Here is an 18,640-nt window from a genome sequence, read left to right as displayed (position 1 = left end):
GTCATCCTCTAAGCCCGCTTGAGTCTAGAACTCCATTGCTCAATGCGTTCATGAGAACAATGCAAAGAAAGCAGTGCCAGCAATCGCTGACAAAAGTCCACCCAAGTGTAGATGCAAGGTACTGCCAGCGGCTTTCATGGACGTTGTCGTCTGTGCTGCGCCAAGGAGGCCGCCATTCGAGTTTCCAGCGGCAACCGAAAGTGTCGCCGGCGACGTGGTCCCGCTCGTCAGATTCGTCTTCGCTGAAATTGTGGTAGTCACACCATTGAGAACCACCACGCCTGTTGAGGAGCCTGGTACCGAGATCGTTTCGCCATCCACGACCGTCTGCGAGTTCGCGGAAAGTGTGAAAGTGGTACTGGCACCCTTCACCACCACGCCCAATCCGGTTCGTTGTAGGGTCAATGACTTGCCGTCGGTGCCAGTGACCACAGCTTGCGCTGTCGCGGTTGATGAAGCACGGGTCAATGTAACCGTGGTACTGCCGATAACAGCGTGCTCGCTAATACCAGCAAGCGCGCTGATGCTTTGTCCATCCACAACAGCCTGCGAGCCAGCCCCGATAATAAGAGTGCTTCCACCCTGTGCGATTAGGAGGGAAGAGCCGGATTGTACAACTGTGACCGGCTTACCATCCGTTCCGGTAACGACAGCTTGCAGCGTGGCAGAAGATGCCGTTGTAGGTCTAAGCGTGATGGTTGAGCCACCCACCACGGCCTGTGCGCTAGCTGCAGACGGTGCACTTATGGTCCGCCCGTCGATGACTGTTTGGGCTCCGGCGGCTAGGGTTGCGGTGCTCCCACTCTGCGCGATGAGAAGCGACGAGCCTGCTTGCGCGAGAGTCACTGACTTGCCATCGGTACCGGTTACGATAGCTTGCGGTATAGCAGACAAGGCAATTGTCGGCTTTAGAGTGATTGTTGAGCCTCCTACGACCGCTTGGGCGCCCGCTCCGGGTGGTGCGCTTATCGTTTGGCCGTCAACCACGGTCTGTGAGCCTGCTGGTAAAGTTACAGTGCTGCCGCTCTGCGCGATAAGTAGCGACGAGCCTGCTTGGGCAATAGTAACGGACTTGCCATCGGAGCCGGTTATGACAGCCTTCGCGGTGGAGGCAGCCCCACTAGCTTGGATAAGACGTAGTGTTGAGCTTCCAAAAACAGCTTGTCCGTTCGCTAATGAAGGTGCGCTGATGGTTTGACCACCAAACGTGGCCATGGCACCTGGTGCGAGTGTGGTTGTACTCGAGCTGTCGTGCAAGACTAGGGAGGAACCTTGCTGTAGAACAGTAATGGATTGTCCGCTCGTCCCTGCAACGACAGCTTCGGTTGTAACAGCTTGTGCAGACGCTGCTGGAGCATATGCGAACGTGGTTCCTTGTCCGTTCACCAGCGCGGAGCTGCCTGAGCTTGGTATTCTAATCGTTTGGCCTGCGATAGTAACTTGAATGCCGTTCGGTACAGTTGTAGTGCTGCCAGCAGCTGCGATGACGGCAGAAGATCCTTGCTGCACGACCGTAATCTGCTGGCCATTGTTGCCGGTAAGGACTGCGCTAGGCGAGCTTTCTGCAACGCCTGCAAGCGCCATTGCCTGTCCGTTGACGACCGCAGCTCCACTAGCGCTTGCGACGCTGACCGTCTGGCCTCCAACTGTGACTTGACTACCAAGCGCAGCCGTCCTTGTACTACCTCCAGCCGCAATGATCGCGGATGAGCCTTGTTGAACGATAGTCACTGATTGACCATTGTTACCAGCTACGACCGCTGGCAGTAAACTTGCAGGGGAGGCACTCGTGAGAGCGACTGTTTGTCCGTTGATAGCCGCAGATCCACCAGAGCTGGGGACGCTGATCGCTTGTCCAGCCACCGTAACCTGCGAGCCTAGTGCGGCAGTCGTTGTGCTCCCGCCAGCCGCAATGACTGCAGAAGAGCCTTGCTGGAAGATAGTTACAGCTTGCCCATCGTTACCTGATACAACGGCAGACGGTAAATTATTGGTGGTTGTGAGTGCGACTGCCTGTCCATTGATGACGGCAGATCCGCTTGCGACGCTAATGGCCTGTCCGGCGACAGTGGCCTGCAAGCCCAAAACGGCGGTAGTCGTGCTATCGCCAACCGTAATAACAGCTGACAATCCCTGCTGAACCACGGTCACTTGCTGCCCATTGTTGGCCGTCACCACAGCTTGCGTAGCCGGTACGGCTTGGGATGCCACCTTTACGGTGCTTCCTCCAACCACAAGGCCCGCGTTGGCCGCACTCACGACTTGAGCATTAACGGTTTGCGCTGCTCCGCCGACGGAAAGTGTATTAGTTCCAATCACGATGGCGTCGCTAGTCGAGCTTGCTTGCACACTCGAGCCTCCAATGTTGACGTTCAGGGCTGTGCCTTGAGGTATGGCTTGTGACGAGGCTTCCGTCGATTGTGCAACAGTCTGTGCGAGTCCAGCGATGATGCCGCCTGCGTTTTCTGACGAAGAAGCTGACGCAGTCTGACTACCAGCATTGAGCCCCTGAGCTACTGACGTTTGAGCAAGAGTCTGTGCAAGTCCAGCGATGATGCCGCCTGCATTCAGGGACGAGGAAAGTGACGACACTTGACCACCAGCATTTCCTACGGCAGGTGAAGCTGTGGACACTGGGTCGGCTTGAACAGGGTCATTTAGGGCAGTGCTTGTAGAGGCAGCCAGCGTATCGCTGGATGCTCCCATAGCTTGTGCAGGCGTCTGCTGTGAGCTTGAACTCGGAGCTGGAGCAGGATTTCCACTGCTCTGCTGCACTGGGCTTGCAGTACTAGTTATTGGGTTACTGACCGCAGGAACCTCGCTAGAGGAGGCCTGAGACAGAAGGGCTGGATCGGTTGAAGTGTGATCTAGCGAATTAGTCGAGTCTACAGCAACTGCTGTAGGTGTCAGTCCAGGCGTTGTGCTTGTGGACTGGGCGACCTGTGATGTCTGTGACGGTGTTGGCGTTGCGGAAGTGAGACCCCCAGCAGTCGTCGAGACACCGGCCGCGGTCTCCGCCTGAGAAAGTGGCTTCGGAGGGTCGAAGAAACCGCAAGTAGCCGTACAGCTGCCCCACAATGGTTGCAAAGAATTAATCGCAGGAGGTTTGTAGATGTCGGGGCCATAATTGCCTTCCCAGATAGTACCGCATCGTGGATTCTCCTTCCCAAGCCTTGAGATGGCCACCGACAGGGGCACGGACTTTGACAGCTCCGTCTGGAGTGACGCGTATGCTGCAGCGCACGGCGTTGCGGAAAACCAATACTCGGCAGGTACATGGTTTGGATATAAGTGGGCGTAGTCGAATGTATATTGTTGGTACCCCTGTCCAGCGGCCTGGGGAACGCCGGTTGGGAGGTTCCAGACACTGTAGATCTGGTCGCCAGGATAAGTTACGACCACATCAGTGGTGACCGTCCCGATAGTGCCACACGAGTCGTACGCATATAGTGTAGCGAAGCTGAGCGCCACGTCTGGCGAGACAACTGGTGTTCCATCCACCAACGCCGTTGCAGGCGCTGTGTGGTTGACGGTAGCACCGGTGGGTGTACAAATGTTCCCGCCTATCGTTGTGACTGGCCAATAGTACAGTTGAACCTGTGGTGCGTATATCGTGCAAGCTCTGTCCCCATTACAAATGTCGTTTCGCGATGCGCTGGTCGGCTCGGGGCATGGTGCAGAAACTGCCGTATAGGGAACACATAACGATGGATATAGCGTGTAAGTGCTGGCTAAGCAGGAGTAATGCGTGCTCCACCACTTATTACATTGCGCGTTGTTGAGCGAGCACGACGGCTGAGATGTAGGGTACGGACTCAGTGTTTCAGTTGTGCTCATTCCGAAAACGGTGGTAAGAGGTCCGGTCCATGCTGTTAAGAGCTATCAGTCAGTGACCCGTGACCGCTGAGAAACGCGAGGGCTTGTTTCAGCTGTACTTACTTCCTGCAACTCGAGGCCATTGATCGCACAAAGTGAAGACGGAAGCATTAGTGAATGCAGGACCAGGTGGAGTGATAGCCATGGACATGTTCTCCGCTTTGGTATGGCCTGGTGTAGCGAGCCAAGCAGAGTTAGCCGTTGCGAAACTAGCAAGATCTGTGAAGCAAGCGGGCATTGTTGCGTTGACAGAGGTGGAATTTGCAAACGATCCAACACGAGGCGTAGCGAAGCCGGCCGTTGGCCCTGCTGTAGTGGAATTGATGTAAGGGTCTTGTCCATAGATCGGCGCGGACGTGGAGGTAGCTGCTATCGTCGAAACACCGAATAGATACGGATCGAGCGCGTATACCGAGCCGGCTGCGTCAGACACGCCGGGAACAGTGGCGCTGCTTGCGTTACTACTCGTGCCTGACGAGCTTGTCCTCGCAGACGCCGACGATACCGCTGGAGGCGTGTATGATGGGAAAACATAGCTTGAAGTTGTCTCCGACTTCGACGACGATGCCGGAGTCTTTGCACCGCTTGAGCTGCTAACTATGGCTGTCGAGGAGTAAGTCGCGTTCAGTGAGTAAGGGTCTGTTGCGTATGCGGATGGAGCTTCTGACACGGTCTCGGATGTGAGGCTCGCGCTGGATGGTCGCAAGGACGAAATGCTATATAACGTTGAGCTTGTAGCAGTCAATCCAATCCCTGAAGCAATTAGGTCTCCCAGCGCAGCAGTTGAAGAGGAGCTAGACCGAGGAGAAGCTGAGCTAGGAGACGAGCTTGTGGGCGTGCTCGATGCTAGGTTGCTTGGCGTACCCGTTGTCAGACTTTCAGGAATACTTGAAGTGGAAAAGGTCGAAGTGCTTGATGTTGGGCTAGGAGAAGCACTCGATGCAGAGCTCGATATCCCGCTTGAACTCGAACTCGTCAGTACATTAGGTGTTGAAGTATTAGACGGAGCTAACGTTGCACTGGTCGAAAGACTCGACGTGGGGCTGACCGAGCGACCCGATGTCGAGCTTGTGAAAGAGCTGGATGTCGAGGTCGTGGAACTGCTTGAGGTCGAAGTAGTGGGGTTGCTTGATGTCAAAGTCGTGGAACTGCTTGAAGTCGAGGTCGGGGAACTCCTCGATATCGAGCTCGTTGAAACGCTTGTAGTCGAAGTCGTGGTACTGCTTGATGTCGAGCTACTCCGCACTGCTGAGGAAGACGATGTCGCTGTAGCTGAAAATGCCGCAGACGATGTCACTATAGCTGAAGATGAGGTCGCCGATACCACAATCCCTGACGATAAGGTGAACGAGTACGGGTCTGCTGCATATGTCTGAGCAGGTGAAAAACCTGTTGTCGCATAAGCCCATATCCATTCGAACCTCGAACTCTGTCCCCAACGCACTTGCTAGCACCACATCGGTGGAGTCGGTGGAATCGGTAGAATCATCCTGAGCAAGCGAAACCCGCAGTAACCCTCCGAGAACCCATAAGTAGACACCCGCTGACTTCATGGTTGCACAACCACACGCACACGCGCACACACAATGCAATTGTTCAAAAGGAGTGGATATACTTGCGCTTCATGGTGACACAGCGGATGCAGGTTCGTAAGCCAAAGCAGTCCGGGAAAGACAATCGGCGGGCAGGGCTGAGCGCCTCTCCCATCGACTAGGTCTCTTGCCACACGTGCCGTTAGGCCCCCCATCTTCAGTGTAGTTGATGGGGGCTGAAAGCTACAGCAGCAAGGGTGTCGCTAGTTGCTCCTACTCCGGTATTCAGCTCGCTAGTTCGGCAACAGCCCTCGACATTGGTTGGCGCACGCTTGTGACGCGCGTTATGGCAACATGTCGATATACCAATCATGCCTTGTGCTGCCGAGTTTGGCGCCCTGACAGCAAGGGTTCTGCATGAGTGTCAGAGTGCATGCACGCTAGAGATGGCCTTGCCAGAGGAGGATCGCGCTTCATGGCCTGAAACTGTGGAGGAAATTGAGGACGAGCCGCTACGGTTCCTGCCGCCAGACCAGAAATCCACCGATGTCATGCAATTGGCGGAGAAAGCCGTGCTTAAGGATCGCGTTGACTCAGCCTCATCACAAATAGGATGGGCAGATGGATACCGTAGTTGTTGCGCCAAGCTAGCAGCCCTATCATCGAGATCAATCACAATGTGGCCGGTCTGGCTGAGTTTCACTGCGTAGAGGCCAGTGATCGAGAAGAGCCCGTGCCGTGGCTTTCAGAAATGAGCGTCCTCTTTCCGACGATTATCAGCACTTGTTGAACTCAACCCATCCTGCTACTCTCGTGTGCGTACAACATCTCCACTTGGCTCACTCAATTAGTGAACTGCTGCCAGAATGCCACGAAGCAAGCAGCCTGGGCGCTATGCCTCCCACTTCTCTGGCAAGACCGGAGTCACAGCTCTGCTGTCTCCTGCCTGTTTCTGTGCGCTGCTGAAGGGCTGGGAGGCTGTTTGGAGTAGTGATGGATGTAAACTGTCTCGAAGCTGATGATTATGCTGCAGCTTTGTGCGCATCGTGGATGCCTTCAATTCCCAGAGTTTGCTTGTTGTTCTAGCGAGGCACAGTCGCCATAACAGTGAGTGAACAAATGAGAGAGTTGTGGGTATGCTCTTCACAAACCCATTCGCACTCTCACTGGCGCCGCGAATATGAGCCCACTCATCAGTGTTAGGCCTGTTGTCTGACATTGAGACGATCTGCGCAACCGTTCACGGTGTGCTATCTTGACCATAGCGTTCGTGGGAAAAGGAAGAACTTATGCCATACTATGGCTCCCACGGATACCTCGAAGCGCGTCACAGTCCGCCAACGCTGCGTTGGATGCACACTCCGAGCATGTCCGCCTGTCATGCTGCCTTCGTACACTGAGCTGCGGTTACAGCAATGCTCTCATAACTGTACAGTCGTGCTCGATTCGTTAAGTCTCCCGATTTCGCGCATCTTGTTGTCCCCAGACAATCCACGTAAGTCGAAATTGATGGAGACGACCTCGGAAGGCGCGGACTGCAAAGGATGGCGACATGTCCAACCTCACTTCATGGCACTACACGCGACTTGTACTGAGCAGGCACCCATCAAACTAGCCATATTCACGCACTGACGGATATCTCGCTGCCAGACCATGGCGCTATGGAAACCGCCGAAGAAAGGTGGGAACGATGGGCACCTTCAGCACGTTGTGGGTATGGATGTGCCGTATCGCGAAGCGATTCTACATAGCTAACGCAGCGGCAGATCTTGCTGCGAGGATATGCACATTGCTGAAAGATCGGCTACAACCCCTACCAGACATCGAGCAGGAAGTAGAAACCACCATCAAGCGATCCTTTCCGCTACCCAGGAGCACGATATCACCTGGGAAAGCCAACGAGCTCGATCGTCTGGGCAGTCAGCTATGGAACGCTACCACCAATCTGTGCAGAGCAAATGAGGATGAGCGTGACGCAAGCATAGCGCTGCCTACGCGCCGGCGCGTGATCGTAGTATTTCGTGTGTTCGGCTACCTTCTCATCGACGCAGCGCACAACGTCGTGCCACCACGCGGGAAAGATTTCGAGCAGCATGTGCGGACGTTCAAGGTCGCCCTTAAAGCCTGCCGCTCTTGCCTTGAAACCTCAGAACTCGGGCTGGCGCAAGGCGTTCTAGAAAAGTGCTCTGCATATGCGACTGCCGCTGTCGAAGACGTCCCGACGATAGGCGTTACCAATGACAAGGAGGCCGACACTGAGTACCACAATACGCTTAATGTCCTGGTCGTTGAATATTACCTACTCCGCATGACGCATGCCTGGAAGTCCGACCGTTTCGACCTTGCCGATCACTTCTTCGTCAAGGTCAGCCAAGCCACACTTGCAACGTGCGCGTCTTTGACGGAGAAGGCGGCCGACCTCTTCCACCGAGCATCACGTTCTCTGGTGAAGCAGAAGCGGTGGGATGCAGCTATCCAGTGGTGCGAGCGCGCCATTCAATCGCTCAATAGCTGTGAAATGGAGGAGCTAAGCTTCAACGTCCCAGAATTACGCCTGGCGATCACGGTGACCTACGTGGAAGCTCTGCTTGCCAGTCACGTCAGCGATGCTCAGTCGCGTGCTGCTGGGCTCGTTGAACAGCTCGAAAACGCATACGGCATGAGCAACCGCTTGACGGTCGCGCTGTTGCGCTTCCGGATTCTGACCGCGATCAGACCGGTTGACTCGGACGAGCTACAGAGCACGCTCTCGCACATCATCCGGGTAGTCCTGTTGACTGAGAAGACTTTCAGGATGTGAGCATGGTAACAAAGCGAACATGAAGTAGTGCTAACACCGGCTAGGGTAATGCAGACACTTCACGAAGCGAGACATGATAGCACTCAGTGTGCACTGGCTGCGCTGCAACAGCTGATCGTATCGAGGCTGCTTGTAAATATTGCACCGGATGGCAACGATGACGAGATGGCTTGCGAGTGGCTTGAGAGAGCTACGGTGACATACGTCCTTTTCGCGACGACCCTGCCGGAGCAGGCATCCAATCCACTCACAAACAGCATGCTTCCGCTTTTCGATACGATATTCAATCGCACAAAGCGCTCATTCTCGCCAGAAGCCACACACACGGCACAGACTCTGCTCTGGAAGAAGGCTAATATCGTTAGTGGTGATGACATAGGTGTAATTTGCAGGCTTCTAAGTCACTCGTTGTTCGATAGCGCTGGTCAGGTCAACAAGGCCAGAATCGGGAGGTAAGACTCACAGATTCCGGTGCATACACTTGCTAAGTTGCAATAGAAAGGCCATTTCTGCAGCCTTAGCACGGAATGACGCCAATGCTGCACGCGAAGCTTTCTTCCAGCTGCCCGCCGCCCTTCAATGTGAGAGCCTCACCCGCTTCTTGCTATTTAAAGCCGCTCTTCTTGATGGGGACCACGAGCTTGCCTACGAGTGCCTGGACATCATCACGAAGCACGCAGATAGAGACCCATCATGCCTCTATGCGTGTGTTCTGGCGGCGCAGCAATCAAATATGCGCCGCCTGGCTGTGGCGGCAATGCAGCGACTTATTGGCAAGCAGCCAACTGGTGTGCACCTACCTTCACTGCTGCGGTGCACAGCGCGATTACTGATCGGCGAGATCGAGGCACAACAGCAGCTAAGCGATGGAACGATGGAAGAGATCGTTACACTTTTCGAGCGAGCTTCGCAGTCACGGGATGTCTTCCACAACGTTATCGACGAGCAGTGGCGAAGTGAGATTCAATGGTGGAGCAAGAACGCCTTCAATTTCGCGCTACGATTCTGCGCAGACATGCATCCCGAGCATCTTGTCCGTTTACTGGCCGTATGCACGGCGCTCATGGCAGAACATCCAACCGACGACGGCATCATGCATCGCGATCACTTCGTAAATCGCAAGCTGCTTTGTAACTTTCTCGCAAGCAGCGCGCTGATTGTACTGGCGCGAGCAAACGATGATGGATCGGAGTACGGAATGCAATGTTACCTACGAGCTCGCGGCGAAATTACAGACTTCCGGTCAAGTGCAGAGACGGCGCTCAAGCAGCGCTCTTCCAAGCACGGCGACAACGACGTCACAACAAGACGACTTTTCGAGCTGCTCAAGTTCGACCTGGAATGCATCCTAAAGCTTCAGCTGTGGGATGAGCTCGACGAGGCCGTCCGGTACTTCTTGTCTTTCGAAGGCACCAACCGCTGGGATACGCTCACCGATCTTGTACTAATCTCTCACGATCGCGCCACCGCTGCTGGCGTAAATGCAGCAGCAACTGCGCGCATCCCACAACTTCTGCAGAAGTGCATTAATGAGACCTGGAAGCAGGACAAAGACATCACGAAAATGGCCCGCTGGCTGCGCCTCACGTTTGGGACTCATGCAAAAGACGAAGAGTGCGACTTTGCATTAAAGATCGTGCAACAAGCGGCTGCCGTCGCCAAGAAGGGTGATGACGGCGAGACGGAGCGCTACCCCGATGACGAGCTCCAGTGGCTCGCGACGACGGCGTTCAACAAGGCAGTCGACTGGCTGCACGCCCGACATGTGGAAGCCGCTGAGCCATGGATCACGGCTGCGCTGGAGTTGGCGAGATATGCCGACGACAACGGTGCGCTGCATGCAACTCTGACACACAAGCGAGAACTTGCCAAAAAGAGGGCGCGCAATGCAGCAGCCTCACCGGTGTGATGTTTTATTGCGGCATATGAGAATTTCCAGAGGTCGGCTTTGTGTACTCCGCTGCTTCTGTAGCTGCTTCATGTGTACTCTACTCTGTACGGAGGTTGTGTGGCCCTACTGGCTTCACAAGTATCAATACCGAGTCGCCTTCCTTATAGCTTGCCTAAGAAGCTGATTCTTGTGCTTTGGAAGGTATATAACACAGCACAACATCCAAAGATAAATGATCGAGTACGGTGGACCGCCCAGCGTGCTACCATGAAGGTCGGGCCGAGCTCCGCCAGAGTTCACTGGCCACTCAGAAAGGGCGCTAGCGGCTGGCTGCAGCCGCCAGGCGTATATCAAGCTCCCTTTTCCTTCGTTCTTCGCGAGTTCACTCATCTCAGCCGCCGCGTTTAGTGTAGCGGTGCAAGACAAGATTGCGCCTTTCTCTTGTTGCTTGAGTCCTGAGAATGAGACTCCATATTATATCACCTGACAGGCACTGCAATGTCCTGGAGAGCATGTTTTACAGCGAGCACAGCACGCCGCCAACATTTATGTTCCAATCTCCTCTTCTTTGTCAACGTGCGACATACAGAAACGCCACGTTGCGGTGGCATGTCCAGGACTCGTAGGATGCAAAACGCCGGTACATACTTACGTTTGTCTGCCACTACGTGGGTCAGACTTAGACCACTGGCGCAGTTGCAAGGTCCGTGACGTTTTTGCCGAACGAGCGATCCAGCATCAGAAGATCTCCAGCCAACGCCGCGCATCGCCTAAGACATCGCTGCTGCTATAGTGAAGTATAATAATGGTACCATTTCTTGCCGAGCACCTCTTAACTCACGTGAATATGACGCCTCGAGTTCGCGCGCCTTCCTCTTTCATTTGCAAGTAGCTGCCCGCTGAGGCTATCGCACATCCTTGCCATTAACCTCCCTTCCCCAATTATAACCCGAAAACGTCCAACCACCGGGATGATGAGGCCACGACATCGCGTCTTCGTGGCAATTCGTGCTGATCCATACGCTCTCCTCGACCTGCAGCAGCCACATTCCAAGCCGTGTGCGACATCACTTCTCGTACTGGTCCACACATGAAAACCACAGTGGCTCATACAACCCTCCACCGCGCCAGACAACAGGAACTTCGACGAGCCACCATGCCGACACCAACCATCAGACCCTATGACCACTACCCACTCGAACTACACAACATCAAAGCGCTCTTCCTGCAGCGGCAATACCGGCAATGTATTCAGGCCTGCCGCAATGCGATACGAAACGCTGAAGAGGGCATCGCCGAGCATCCACTGCAGCAAACGTTCATCAACTTCTATCTCGGCTCCGCCCACGATGAGTTGGCTCGCCTCATGCACGATTCCTCGAACGCGAAGCTTCCCGCCTTCAAGCAAGCCGATGACTTCTACAAGCAAGCTATCGAGTCGACCTCAGCGTCCACGTCCGAAATTGTGGCACTGATGAACCGCATACCGCCACCTAACAAAGCTATGGCTTCCGAGGCAACTCACGATCTATTCACCTACAAAAGTCCGTGCCTGAGCGTGCGGTCAACTCCGAGATTGCGACAAAGCCACAGACGCATGGAACCACTACCCACACGTTCGCCAACAATTTCAGCATCTAGGGAGACGAGTCTTTCCGACCTAGCCAGCGACGACAGTTTCGACCAAATCATGACACCGAACAGAGTCCTGCAGCGCGACGTCTCCCGCATGTCACTTCTTGAAGACATAACGAACATCCATCACAGATCAACCGTACCTGGCCAGCCCTTGCCACGCACCATCTCCGGCAACCTGCTGCAAGGCTTGATGCGACCAATCAGACCCGGCGACCCAGCGAAAGCCTTCCACGTCCCGCCCCGTCTGCCGTACGTTAGCAACGCGGTGGGCACAGCGGCTGACTCAAGGCTGCCGAAGCTGGTCACTCGCCCCATCGACGGATCGCCGCTGCGGAGACAAGCGCCTTCATCACCTAGGGTGGTGCCTTCTTCTTCACCAGTCTCGCCAATGCCAGCGCCGGATCACGATGGGTTCGACTTTGACCCAGATACACCATCACCTGTGTCACCTGCTACCCCTATCAAAGACACAGGCTCTGCGGCTCGACCCGCTCATACGCCACACCATTCTGAGCACCACAGGCACCGCTCTATCTCTGTAACGCCAGAGAAGTGCGCAGAGCTAGAAGTTTACGGTGTCCTAAGCGAGCACATCTCCGCAATACGCACGCAGATCATCACCCACCTACACCTACTCTCCATAGCTCAGGAACGTACTGTCTCCGCGCAGCTGCTTCGGAAGGCCCAGAGTGCGGCTAGAGCCACAGCTCCTACGACGGGCACACCACTCGCGCCGCTGAGTAGTAGCGTGGATGGGACATCCTCCGATAGCAGCAGGCCTGGCAGCTCTGACAGTAAGCATGACAGCGTCTTCAGCAGCCAGCATGGCAGTGTGCGGGCCATCGCCAGACGTCGCACACAACAGCGCTGGTACGGTCGGGGTCAGCGAGAGGGTACGAGTAGAGAGGGACGTCGCGGAGTTGCAGAGACTGGGAGAGAGGCGATGGCGGTGTGGAAGAGGTTCGATGCGGCGAAGTATGAGCTGCTGGCCGAACGAGCGCTGGCTGAGCTCTGAGAGCACAGACGCAGTGATCTCTCGAACACCAAGCGCGAAAGGCACGGAAGAGGTGCTTGCCGGGGTCGCCGAGCATGACGCCATTGAGCATTGCGGAATTGCTGGCGCGGAAGGATGTCGAAAAACATAAGTGCTTGGCATGTGCAATATGCTCTCGCGGCAGCCTAGAAAGCGTCGAGCGGCAATTACCAGCCCAGTATTACCGTCCCTTGCCACGGTAGTGCCACGACAGCCAGGGCTTGTTGATTAGGAACGTCACCACGATCGTCACATTTGATGAGAGAAGTCAACTGCACGTTATAGGGAGATCTTCTGGAAGTCGCGCATGCCGCTTACGTATTTGTACAATGTAGATCGCGGAGGTGTAACATCACTCCTACAGTCAAACGATGGCATGATCGCATTTCTTATCACTACTGTTCCCTAGCAACAGTGAAAATGGCCCTGAGCAGCAGGTTTAGAAACCCGGCCGTTGCTCCCCATGTACTGCGAAGACGCTTGGGTCTCGGTGCACATGTCCGATCAGAGTAGGTGACGAGCCTTACGCTTCTTAGCGGTCCCTACGATTGCAAGCGGGCGAATTTCGTCCGCAAGTACGGCAATGTCCTCCGCAGCCAGCGCTTTTAGCTCAAAGTGCACCCGGCAGATGTAGTTCAATGCCTCGGCCATTAGCTATGGAGTCTATTTGATGAAGTCGCTGGAAGTGGGTAGCCGTTGACTTCCCGGCTCCGGTTTGTTGAGCATTTTGAACATCGTTCGGTTGGGAAGCGCATCACTGAGTCTTTCGAGACACTCGATGTCTTTCGCTTTGCGCAGGGCGCTTTTGTCGGTTCGCAACAGCCATGCTTACGCATTCGCGCCGTTGCATAGGAGGCACAGTCGGAGGTCGGTAAGCTGATCAGCTTTTGAGAGCATGGAGTGGCAGAACTTGACAGCTGAGAGCAAGCGATTGTGGGACGGTGGTGTGACAGTGGCCGGACGTGAGACGGTGGAGCTGAGGTCGAGTATGGTGCCTTCTATGAAAGTATATCGTTCGACAGTCTCCTGTAAACGGACATGGATGTGGATACCGCGGAGCCGTAGAACATTCTCACTGCCAATGTTCGCTAGAAAAGCTTCGAGCTGCCAACCAAAATGTATCGACCGACGGGAACAAGAAGGTGTTCTTGAATACCTGTGCGGCTCGTTCGTGAGTGTACCGACAAATGCGGAGGGGAAAGTGGTGAGGCTGCCACAGACTGCGCGCCACAAACGGGAACTGCGCGCACGTTCGTCGAAGGAGCCTTTAAGCGGCGCCATGGCCTTTTGCACAGTCTAAACCTCTTTCACGACCTTCTCCCTAAGCACCGATGGCACCGCGCGAGGCAATAGAGCGTGATTGGTCTAGATCTGACGTAGCCAGGTATAAATGATTATCGTTGGATGCTCACTGAGGAAAGAAAATCAAGGATATGTAATCGCACATTCTCCGGCAAGCGCTTGAGCGGATACGTCGTAAGAAGAGTTGCGGCGGCGTTCAGCGAAGCATTGTGCAGCGGCGGCTGACCATAGGGCGGTGTAGAGCGGCCAGCACCGAGCAGGCGCTTCTAATTGGGTTCTCTAGGCGGAATGAACAACGTGGCGTCAAGTGATGGTACAGAGGTGTCCAGTGAGACGCCACAGGCAGGGACCGGGCCTTCCTGCTGCTTAACACAGGCCAATGCAGTGCGACTAGATTGAGCGGGCAAGCCACGATCACCCCGCGTTAGCATAGCCCGCCGGGAAGGATGCATGTGCTGTTCGATCACCGCGCTTGCTCCCAGGCTCTGCCTTGGAGCTGTGCTCGAGATTGACATGGCCCTAGCATCTATCTTGTTGGAGGCCAACAGTGAAGAGTGAGCCTCCTTCTCCGAGTCCGACAGCACCGTTATGCTTGACTTCTTGACCGGTGGAGCGTCTACCTCTGTGGTATACTGCAAGCCGTTGAGATGGATCTGATCGTCTCCATCGTGCGGTCTCTTGTTCCGCAGTGCATAGGTTTTCCTCATGAACGCGGCGTTGGCCGTAGCGCTGATTAGGCGCTCCAGCTCGCGGTCAAAGACCTCCCGGTAGTTGAAGAAGGCGTACGACGGGTCCATCGTGAAAGCATTGCGTAATGACGCTGGTGTGTTACGGAGGCGAGAGTAATGCCATGCGTGTCGCCTGTAGCTCCCGCAAAGATTTGAGCTGTGGAGGCATTTGATGAGGAGGAAGGTACGACGCCCGTTGTGAAGAAGGAAGGAGCAACCAAGCTTCGATGCGTGTGCAAGAGGTTGTTCAAAGCTGAGTCGTTACCCGGGCCAATACCCCTGTGCTTGCAAGAGTCAAGTCGGACGAACGTAGGCTAGAAATGGGTTCCTTCATGTATCCACTCCCCGGGAATGGCGAGCACCACACCACACCATCCCACTACCTGAGCGGAATTTGCTTGGGATCATACGCCCTCCCTTCATGCTAATTCCCCTCTCATGTCCAATCCGCACAGCCCAAGGCCATCAAGCCTGCTTCACAGCAGTGACCTTCTTCACATCATCAACCCAGCCCATTGCCACTTAGGTCATCTGCGATCAGTTTTTTACCCACTCCGTCCTCTTCGGCGAGTGTCAACGAGGCAGGACGTCGCAGTGCACAGTCTGCCATTCTCGAATCATATTACGCTTGGAGGTGATCTCGGTCCTAGAGGGTATGTGTCCTTTTCCTTGCGAGAAGTGATCACTGCAGATTCATGAGTTTGCCTCAATCTCCGCCCAAACAGCTTCGACCTTCGCTCTCTTCTCTCGCGCTTGCTCCCTATTCTTCGCCGTTCGGTCCAAACGCTCAGCGCGCAGGCACTTGTTAACGTCACGCTTGATGTCGCTGCACATGCCCGCCGCCTTCCATAGGAAGCCTTTGGCATGACACTCCTCGAGTGCGGTCATGATTTCGTCGCACCCTATTTGTTCGTTAGTTCGTACTGTAACATTTCCGTGAGAGGAATCCATCGCACCTTTGTTATCTTTAGTGTGGAGATGCGGATGCATAATGGCCGACCACAGAACGATCTACAACGCGAACGTCTTGAGAAAACAATGTTGCCGTCGTTGTGAGACCGCACTAGTCACGTGCCACTCGGCGAAACTCTACCTTCTTCCGCTTAGTCATGCTTGTGGCGTGCCTACACCCTCCACGAGCACACTTTCTGCATTACCAGCGTGACAGATCATAAATGGCACAGCAAGTGGCTTCTGCGAAGAGGCAGCAAGGTAGTCTTCCTCCAAGTGCCAATTACATCAGGTGATCAATGACTGACAAGTCTTAGATTTACAAATTCAATACTCGAACTACAAAGAAACACTCCAAGCCATCGCCCAGAAGATTGGCGACGTCGAGCAAGAAGCAGAGGAGCACAAGTACGTCGCATCGCGTCACGATATCCGCCCCTTTCCTACCTTTTCTTGTTATCAAATAGACGGTGTGACACCGCTCTTCCGGCCCAGCCGTACCTTGCTCGTTTCAGGCTTGGACCGCAAAAACCTTACCTCACCGCCGCGAGGCCTTCCATATTCCGTCGTAACTACCGAGTATCGTACTTGTAACCATCTCGTCAAAACAAGCCGGCACCAATCCGAATCCTACGCACCGTGCTTTCGATGCCGAGCACTGCCGGCGCCACAGCTGCCTTAGTCGAACCCGGTCGCTAACGGGTGCTGTAGGTTAGTGCTGGACACACTCACACCACTTCCAGGCGGCCGGAAGTGCTTCCGCATGATAAATGGTGTTCTCACCGAGCGCACTGTTCAAGACGTCCTGCCTGCCTTGCAGACGAATGCGGATGGCCTGAAGAAAGTGCTAGACGAGCTGCTCAAGCAATACCGGACGAAGCAGGACGAGATGGAGAAGTGGAAGAAGAAGCACAATGTGCAAGTCGTTCAACAATGATCTTGCGAACTGCGACTATTACCCGGACTCTTCGAAGAGGCTGTTCTTGACCCGATGCCATTCGACTCGTGACAGTGGTTACGGAGCCAGCGGGCGACCATAGCCGGTTAGATCTGCGCCGAGATACCGGAGGCTTTCGGGCGCCGGCAACCATTGCTCATGAAAGCAATCTGCTGTAAGCAACGTCCTTGCGACACTCGAGGCTATCGGCCACCGGGCAGCGACGCTTAACGGAGTATCCAAACCGTCATATGACCTTGCGCCGATGCTCGTAGGTTGGGTTGAGCAGCTATATTGATGGCTCAGCATTAAGCCCATGTCAGCATGGGTTTTAACCGATATGTGTTGATATGGCCACCTGATTCCACCACTGGTAGCAAGCTCAATGCGACGAACACACCTTTTGCTACTGCCAGAACCTTGCCACGCCTGCTCGATGACGGAAATCTTACCAGCAATTGCGCTGTCAAACTGACATGATGACATTGGGCGGCAAGGCCTTTGTACTACACACCCTCTCCAGAGGAAAGGATCAGGCACCACCCATGTACATGGGTCCTATAGCCTGATGCTAACGCAAAGTTGCAGAAGCTTAGCCGCAGCTAGCAGCCTCAAGGATTGGGTAGAATACAGCATCAAAACACGGATTGGATTCCGAGAAAAACGACGCTAAGTAAGGTACAGACGCACGATCACTGGTCGTTGCGACTCCATGCTTCATGTAAAGTAAGGCTGGCAACCACATCTGTAACAGACGCGATAGACGCACATCCCACGCACGCCATCATGGTGATGTGCTTTTGCGGCGCTGCGATGCCCTGCCAGCGCATGAGCTGCAGCTAGCTGGATCATCCAGCATCATGGAGTGGCGCAACGACGGAGCTGGGCGGTCATGCTTGCTGCCCGCATGAGGATGGAAATAAGTCTTGAACAGGGGGTGGAACGTCGATGGCATGTTTATCCCACGTGGGTGGTACTGTGCGCAGTAGTAACTACAGTGGGTAGAGTGAGTAAGGGCGTATAATCTAATCTAAAAGAATGAGGTGATGTGATTGACGAATGAGCGCCTTCACGTAAAGATTTGTCGCCGTGATTCGCTCGGGAGTCCAACGATACGGCTGATCTCGCGGTTGCAGCGCTCCGCCGTAGAGTCGCTGGCGTTGCTGAAGCCTTACCAGCATTGCTCCCCAACCGACTCACACTCCCATCATTGTTGTCAGTTGCGACTGGCTTTCGGGTGTCGCTGACCTCCTCGGATAGAAGAGGGGTTGGGCGGAAAGAGGCTTGGCGGGCCTCGAAACAGAAAATCAGCCGCAGACCGAGCCACTGATTTTCGCGGACTATTTCGATTCGCTTTCGCAGCAATTGTCCGACTCGACAGCCAGTTGTTGCACAAGCCGTCCGTAACGCGCATAACAGCTTAGTCCGCGAGACATCCCTCCACAGAAGCCGGTTCCGCATCACTAGCCACATCGCTTACCGGTTAGCAACAAGGTGTCCGCTGGCTCGAAGGTCGCTGCGCCGGCCCGTTCTTGCACGCCTCGTCATTGGGCTGCAACGACGCTTGCGCGCAGGCTACACGTCCCGTTCACTCGACCACTCTGACTTGGCACGAGATTGAATCAGTTCACCGCTGGCTTGAGGCGTTCATTGTCTGCGGTCTAACGACGAGCGTGACGTGACCTTGCCGCAGACAGTCGCTACCCACGTTACACCGCCGCGCATTTGCTGCAGGCACTACGCCGCATGAGATCTCGGACGCCGGCACCTCGCCTCCACCTGCTGCACCCCCCGTGCTAGTCGCACAGCATCTTCCAACGTCCTGCAGCAAGGGGCGTCAACTGGGACAGACGGTCAGGCCATTCTGGTCGCAGTGACGTGGACGGCCAGCAAATCAACTGACAGCTCAGCAAATCGACGGAGCGGCCGCGCAAAGTCCCGTCTGCCCTGCA

At 54.9% G+C, this 18,640-nt stretch overlaps 10 protein-coding genes across 10 annotated transcripts; 4 read left to right on the top strand and 6 right to left on the bottom strand.

Moving 5' to 3' along the window:
• Positions 1-1,978: 1,978 nt before the first annotated feature.
• On the bottom strand, positions 1,979-4,351 carry BAUCODRAFT_543492 (uncharacterized protein). The gene is made up of 3 exons (XM_007679744.1): positions 3,940-4,351; positions 2,644-3,869; positions 1,979-2,384 (listed from the first exon to the last, which is right to left on the bottom strand). The coding sequence occupies exons 1-3, from the start codon at positions 4,112-4,114 to the stop codon at positions 2,373-2,375; spliced, it is 1,413 nt and encodes a 470-aa protein (XP_007677934.1). The 5' UTR covers positions 4,115-4,351; the 3' UTR covers positions 1,979-2,372.
• BAUCODRAFT_543491 (uncharacterized protein) lies at positions 4,352-5,317 on the top strand. Its single transcript, XM_007679743.1, has one exon. The coding sequence runs from the start codon at positions 4,590-4,592 to the stop codon at positions 5,250-5,252; it is 663 nt and encodes a 220-aa protein (XP_007677933.1). The 5' UTR covers positions 4,352-4,589; the 3' UTR covers positions 5,253-5,317.
• Positions 5,318-7,061: 1,744 nt separating this feature from the next.
• On the top strand, positions 7,062-10,117 carry BAUCODRAFT_123922 (uncharacterized protein; the record flags this gene model as incomplete). The annotated part of the gene is made up of 4 exons (XM_007679742.1): positions 7,062-7,122; positions 7,175-8,204; positions 8,253-8,660; positions 8,707-10,117. 4 exons carry the CDS (start codon positions 7,062-7,064, stop codon positions 10,115-10,117), a joined length of 2,910 nt encoding a protein of 969 aa, XP_007677932.1.
• Positions 10,118-10,498: 381 nt separating this feature from the next.
• BAUCODRAFT_35469 (uncharacterized protein) lies at positions 10,499-10,925 on the bottom strand. The gene has a single exon (XM_007679296.1). It carries the CDS (start codon positions 10,864-10,866, stop codon positions 10,579-10,581), a length of 288 nt encoding a protein of 95 aa, XP_007677486.1. The 5' UTR covers positions 10,867-10,925; the 3' UTR covers positions 10,499-10,578.
• Positions 10,926-10,939: 14 nt separating this feature from the next.
• On the top strand, positions 10,940-13,209 carry BAUCODRAFT_542890 (uncharacterized protein). Its single transcript, XM_007679741.1, has one exon. The coding sequence runs from the start codon at positions 11,190-11,192 to the stop codon at positions 12,750-12,752; it is 1,563 nt and encodes a 520-aa protein (XP_007677931.1). The 5' UTR covers positions 10,940-11,189; the 3' UTR covers positions 12,753-13,209.
• Positions 13,210-14,195: 986 nt separating this feature from the next.
• On the bottom strand, positions 14,196-15,181 carry BAUCODRAFT_542910 (uncharacterized protein). The gene has a single exon (XM_007679740.1). It carries the CDS (start codon positions 14,867-14,869, stop codon positions 14,339-14,341), a length of 531 nt encoding a protein of 176 aa, XP_007677930.1. The 5' UTR covers positions 14,870-15,181; the 3' UTR covers positions 14,196-14,338.
• A 312-nt stretch (positions 15,182-15,493) lies between these two features.
• BAUCODRAFT_123919 (uncharacterized protein) lies at positions 15,494-15,790 on the bottom strand (the record flags this gene model as incomplete). Its single annotated transcript, XM_007679739.1, has 2 exons — positions 15,494-15,702; positions 15,757-15,790. 2 exons carry the CDS (start codon positions 15,788-15,790, stop codon positions 15,494-15,496), a joined length of 243 nt encoding a protein of 80 aa, XP_007677929.1.
• Positions 15,791-15,883: 93 nt separating this feature from the next.
• On the top strand, positions 15,884-16,727 carry BAUCODRAFT_543201 (uncharacterized protein). The gene is made up of 3 exons (XM_007679738.1): positions 15,884-16,012; positions 16,069-16,159; positions 16,463-16,727. Exons 1-3 carry the CDS (start codon positions 15,976-15,978, stop codon positions 16,686-16,688), a joined length of 354 nt encoding a protein of 117 aa, XP_007677928.1. The 5' UTR covers positions 15,884-15,975; the 3' UTR covers positions 16,689-16,727.
• A 39-nt stretch (positions 16,728-16,766) lies between these two features.
• On the bottom strand, positions 16,767-17,174 carry BAUCODRAFT_123917 (uncharacterized protein; the record flags this gene model as incomplete). Its single annotated transcript, XM_007679737.1, has 1 exon — positions 16,767-17,174. One exon carries the CDS (start codon positions 17,172-17,174, stop codon positions 16,767-16,769), a length of 408 nt encoding a protein of 135 aa, XP_007677927.1.
• Positions 17,175-17,410: 236 nt separating this feature from the next.
• On the bottom strand, positions 17,411-18,441 carry BAUCODRAFT_543355 (uncharacterized protein). Its single transcript, XM_007679736.1, has one exon. It carries the CDS (start codon positions 18,159-18,161, stop codon positions 17,646-17,648), a length of 516 nt encoding a protein of 171 aa, XP_007677926.1. The 5' UTR covers positions 18,162-18,441; the 3' UTR covers positions 17,411-17,645.
• Between the last annotated feature and the right edge of the window lie 199 nt (positions 18,442-18,640).

This window comes from Baudoinia panamericana, assembly GCF_000338955.1.
Source record: "Baudoinia panamericana UAMH 10762 unplaced genomic scaffold BAUCOscaffold_8, whole genome shotgun sequence".
NCBI classification, from domain to species: Eukaryota; Fungi; Ascomycota; class Dothideomycetes; order Mycosphaerellales; family Teratosphaeriaceae; genus Baudoinia; species Baudoinia panamericana.
This window is presented reverse-complemented; position numbering and strand designations above follow the sequence as displayed.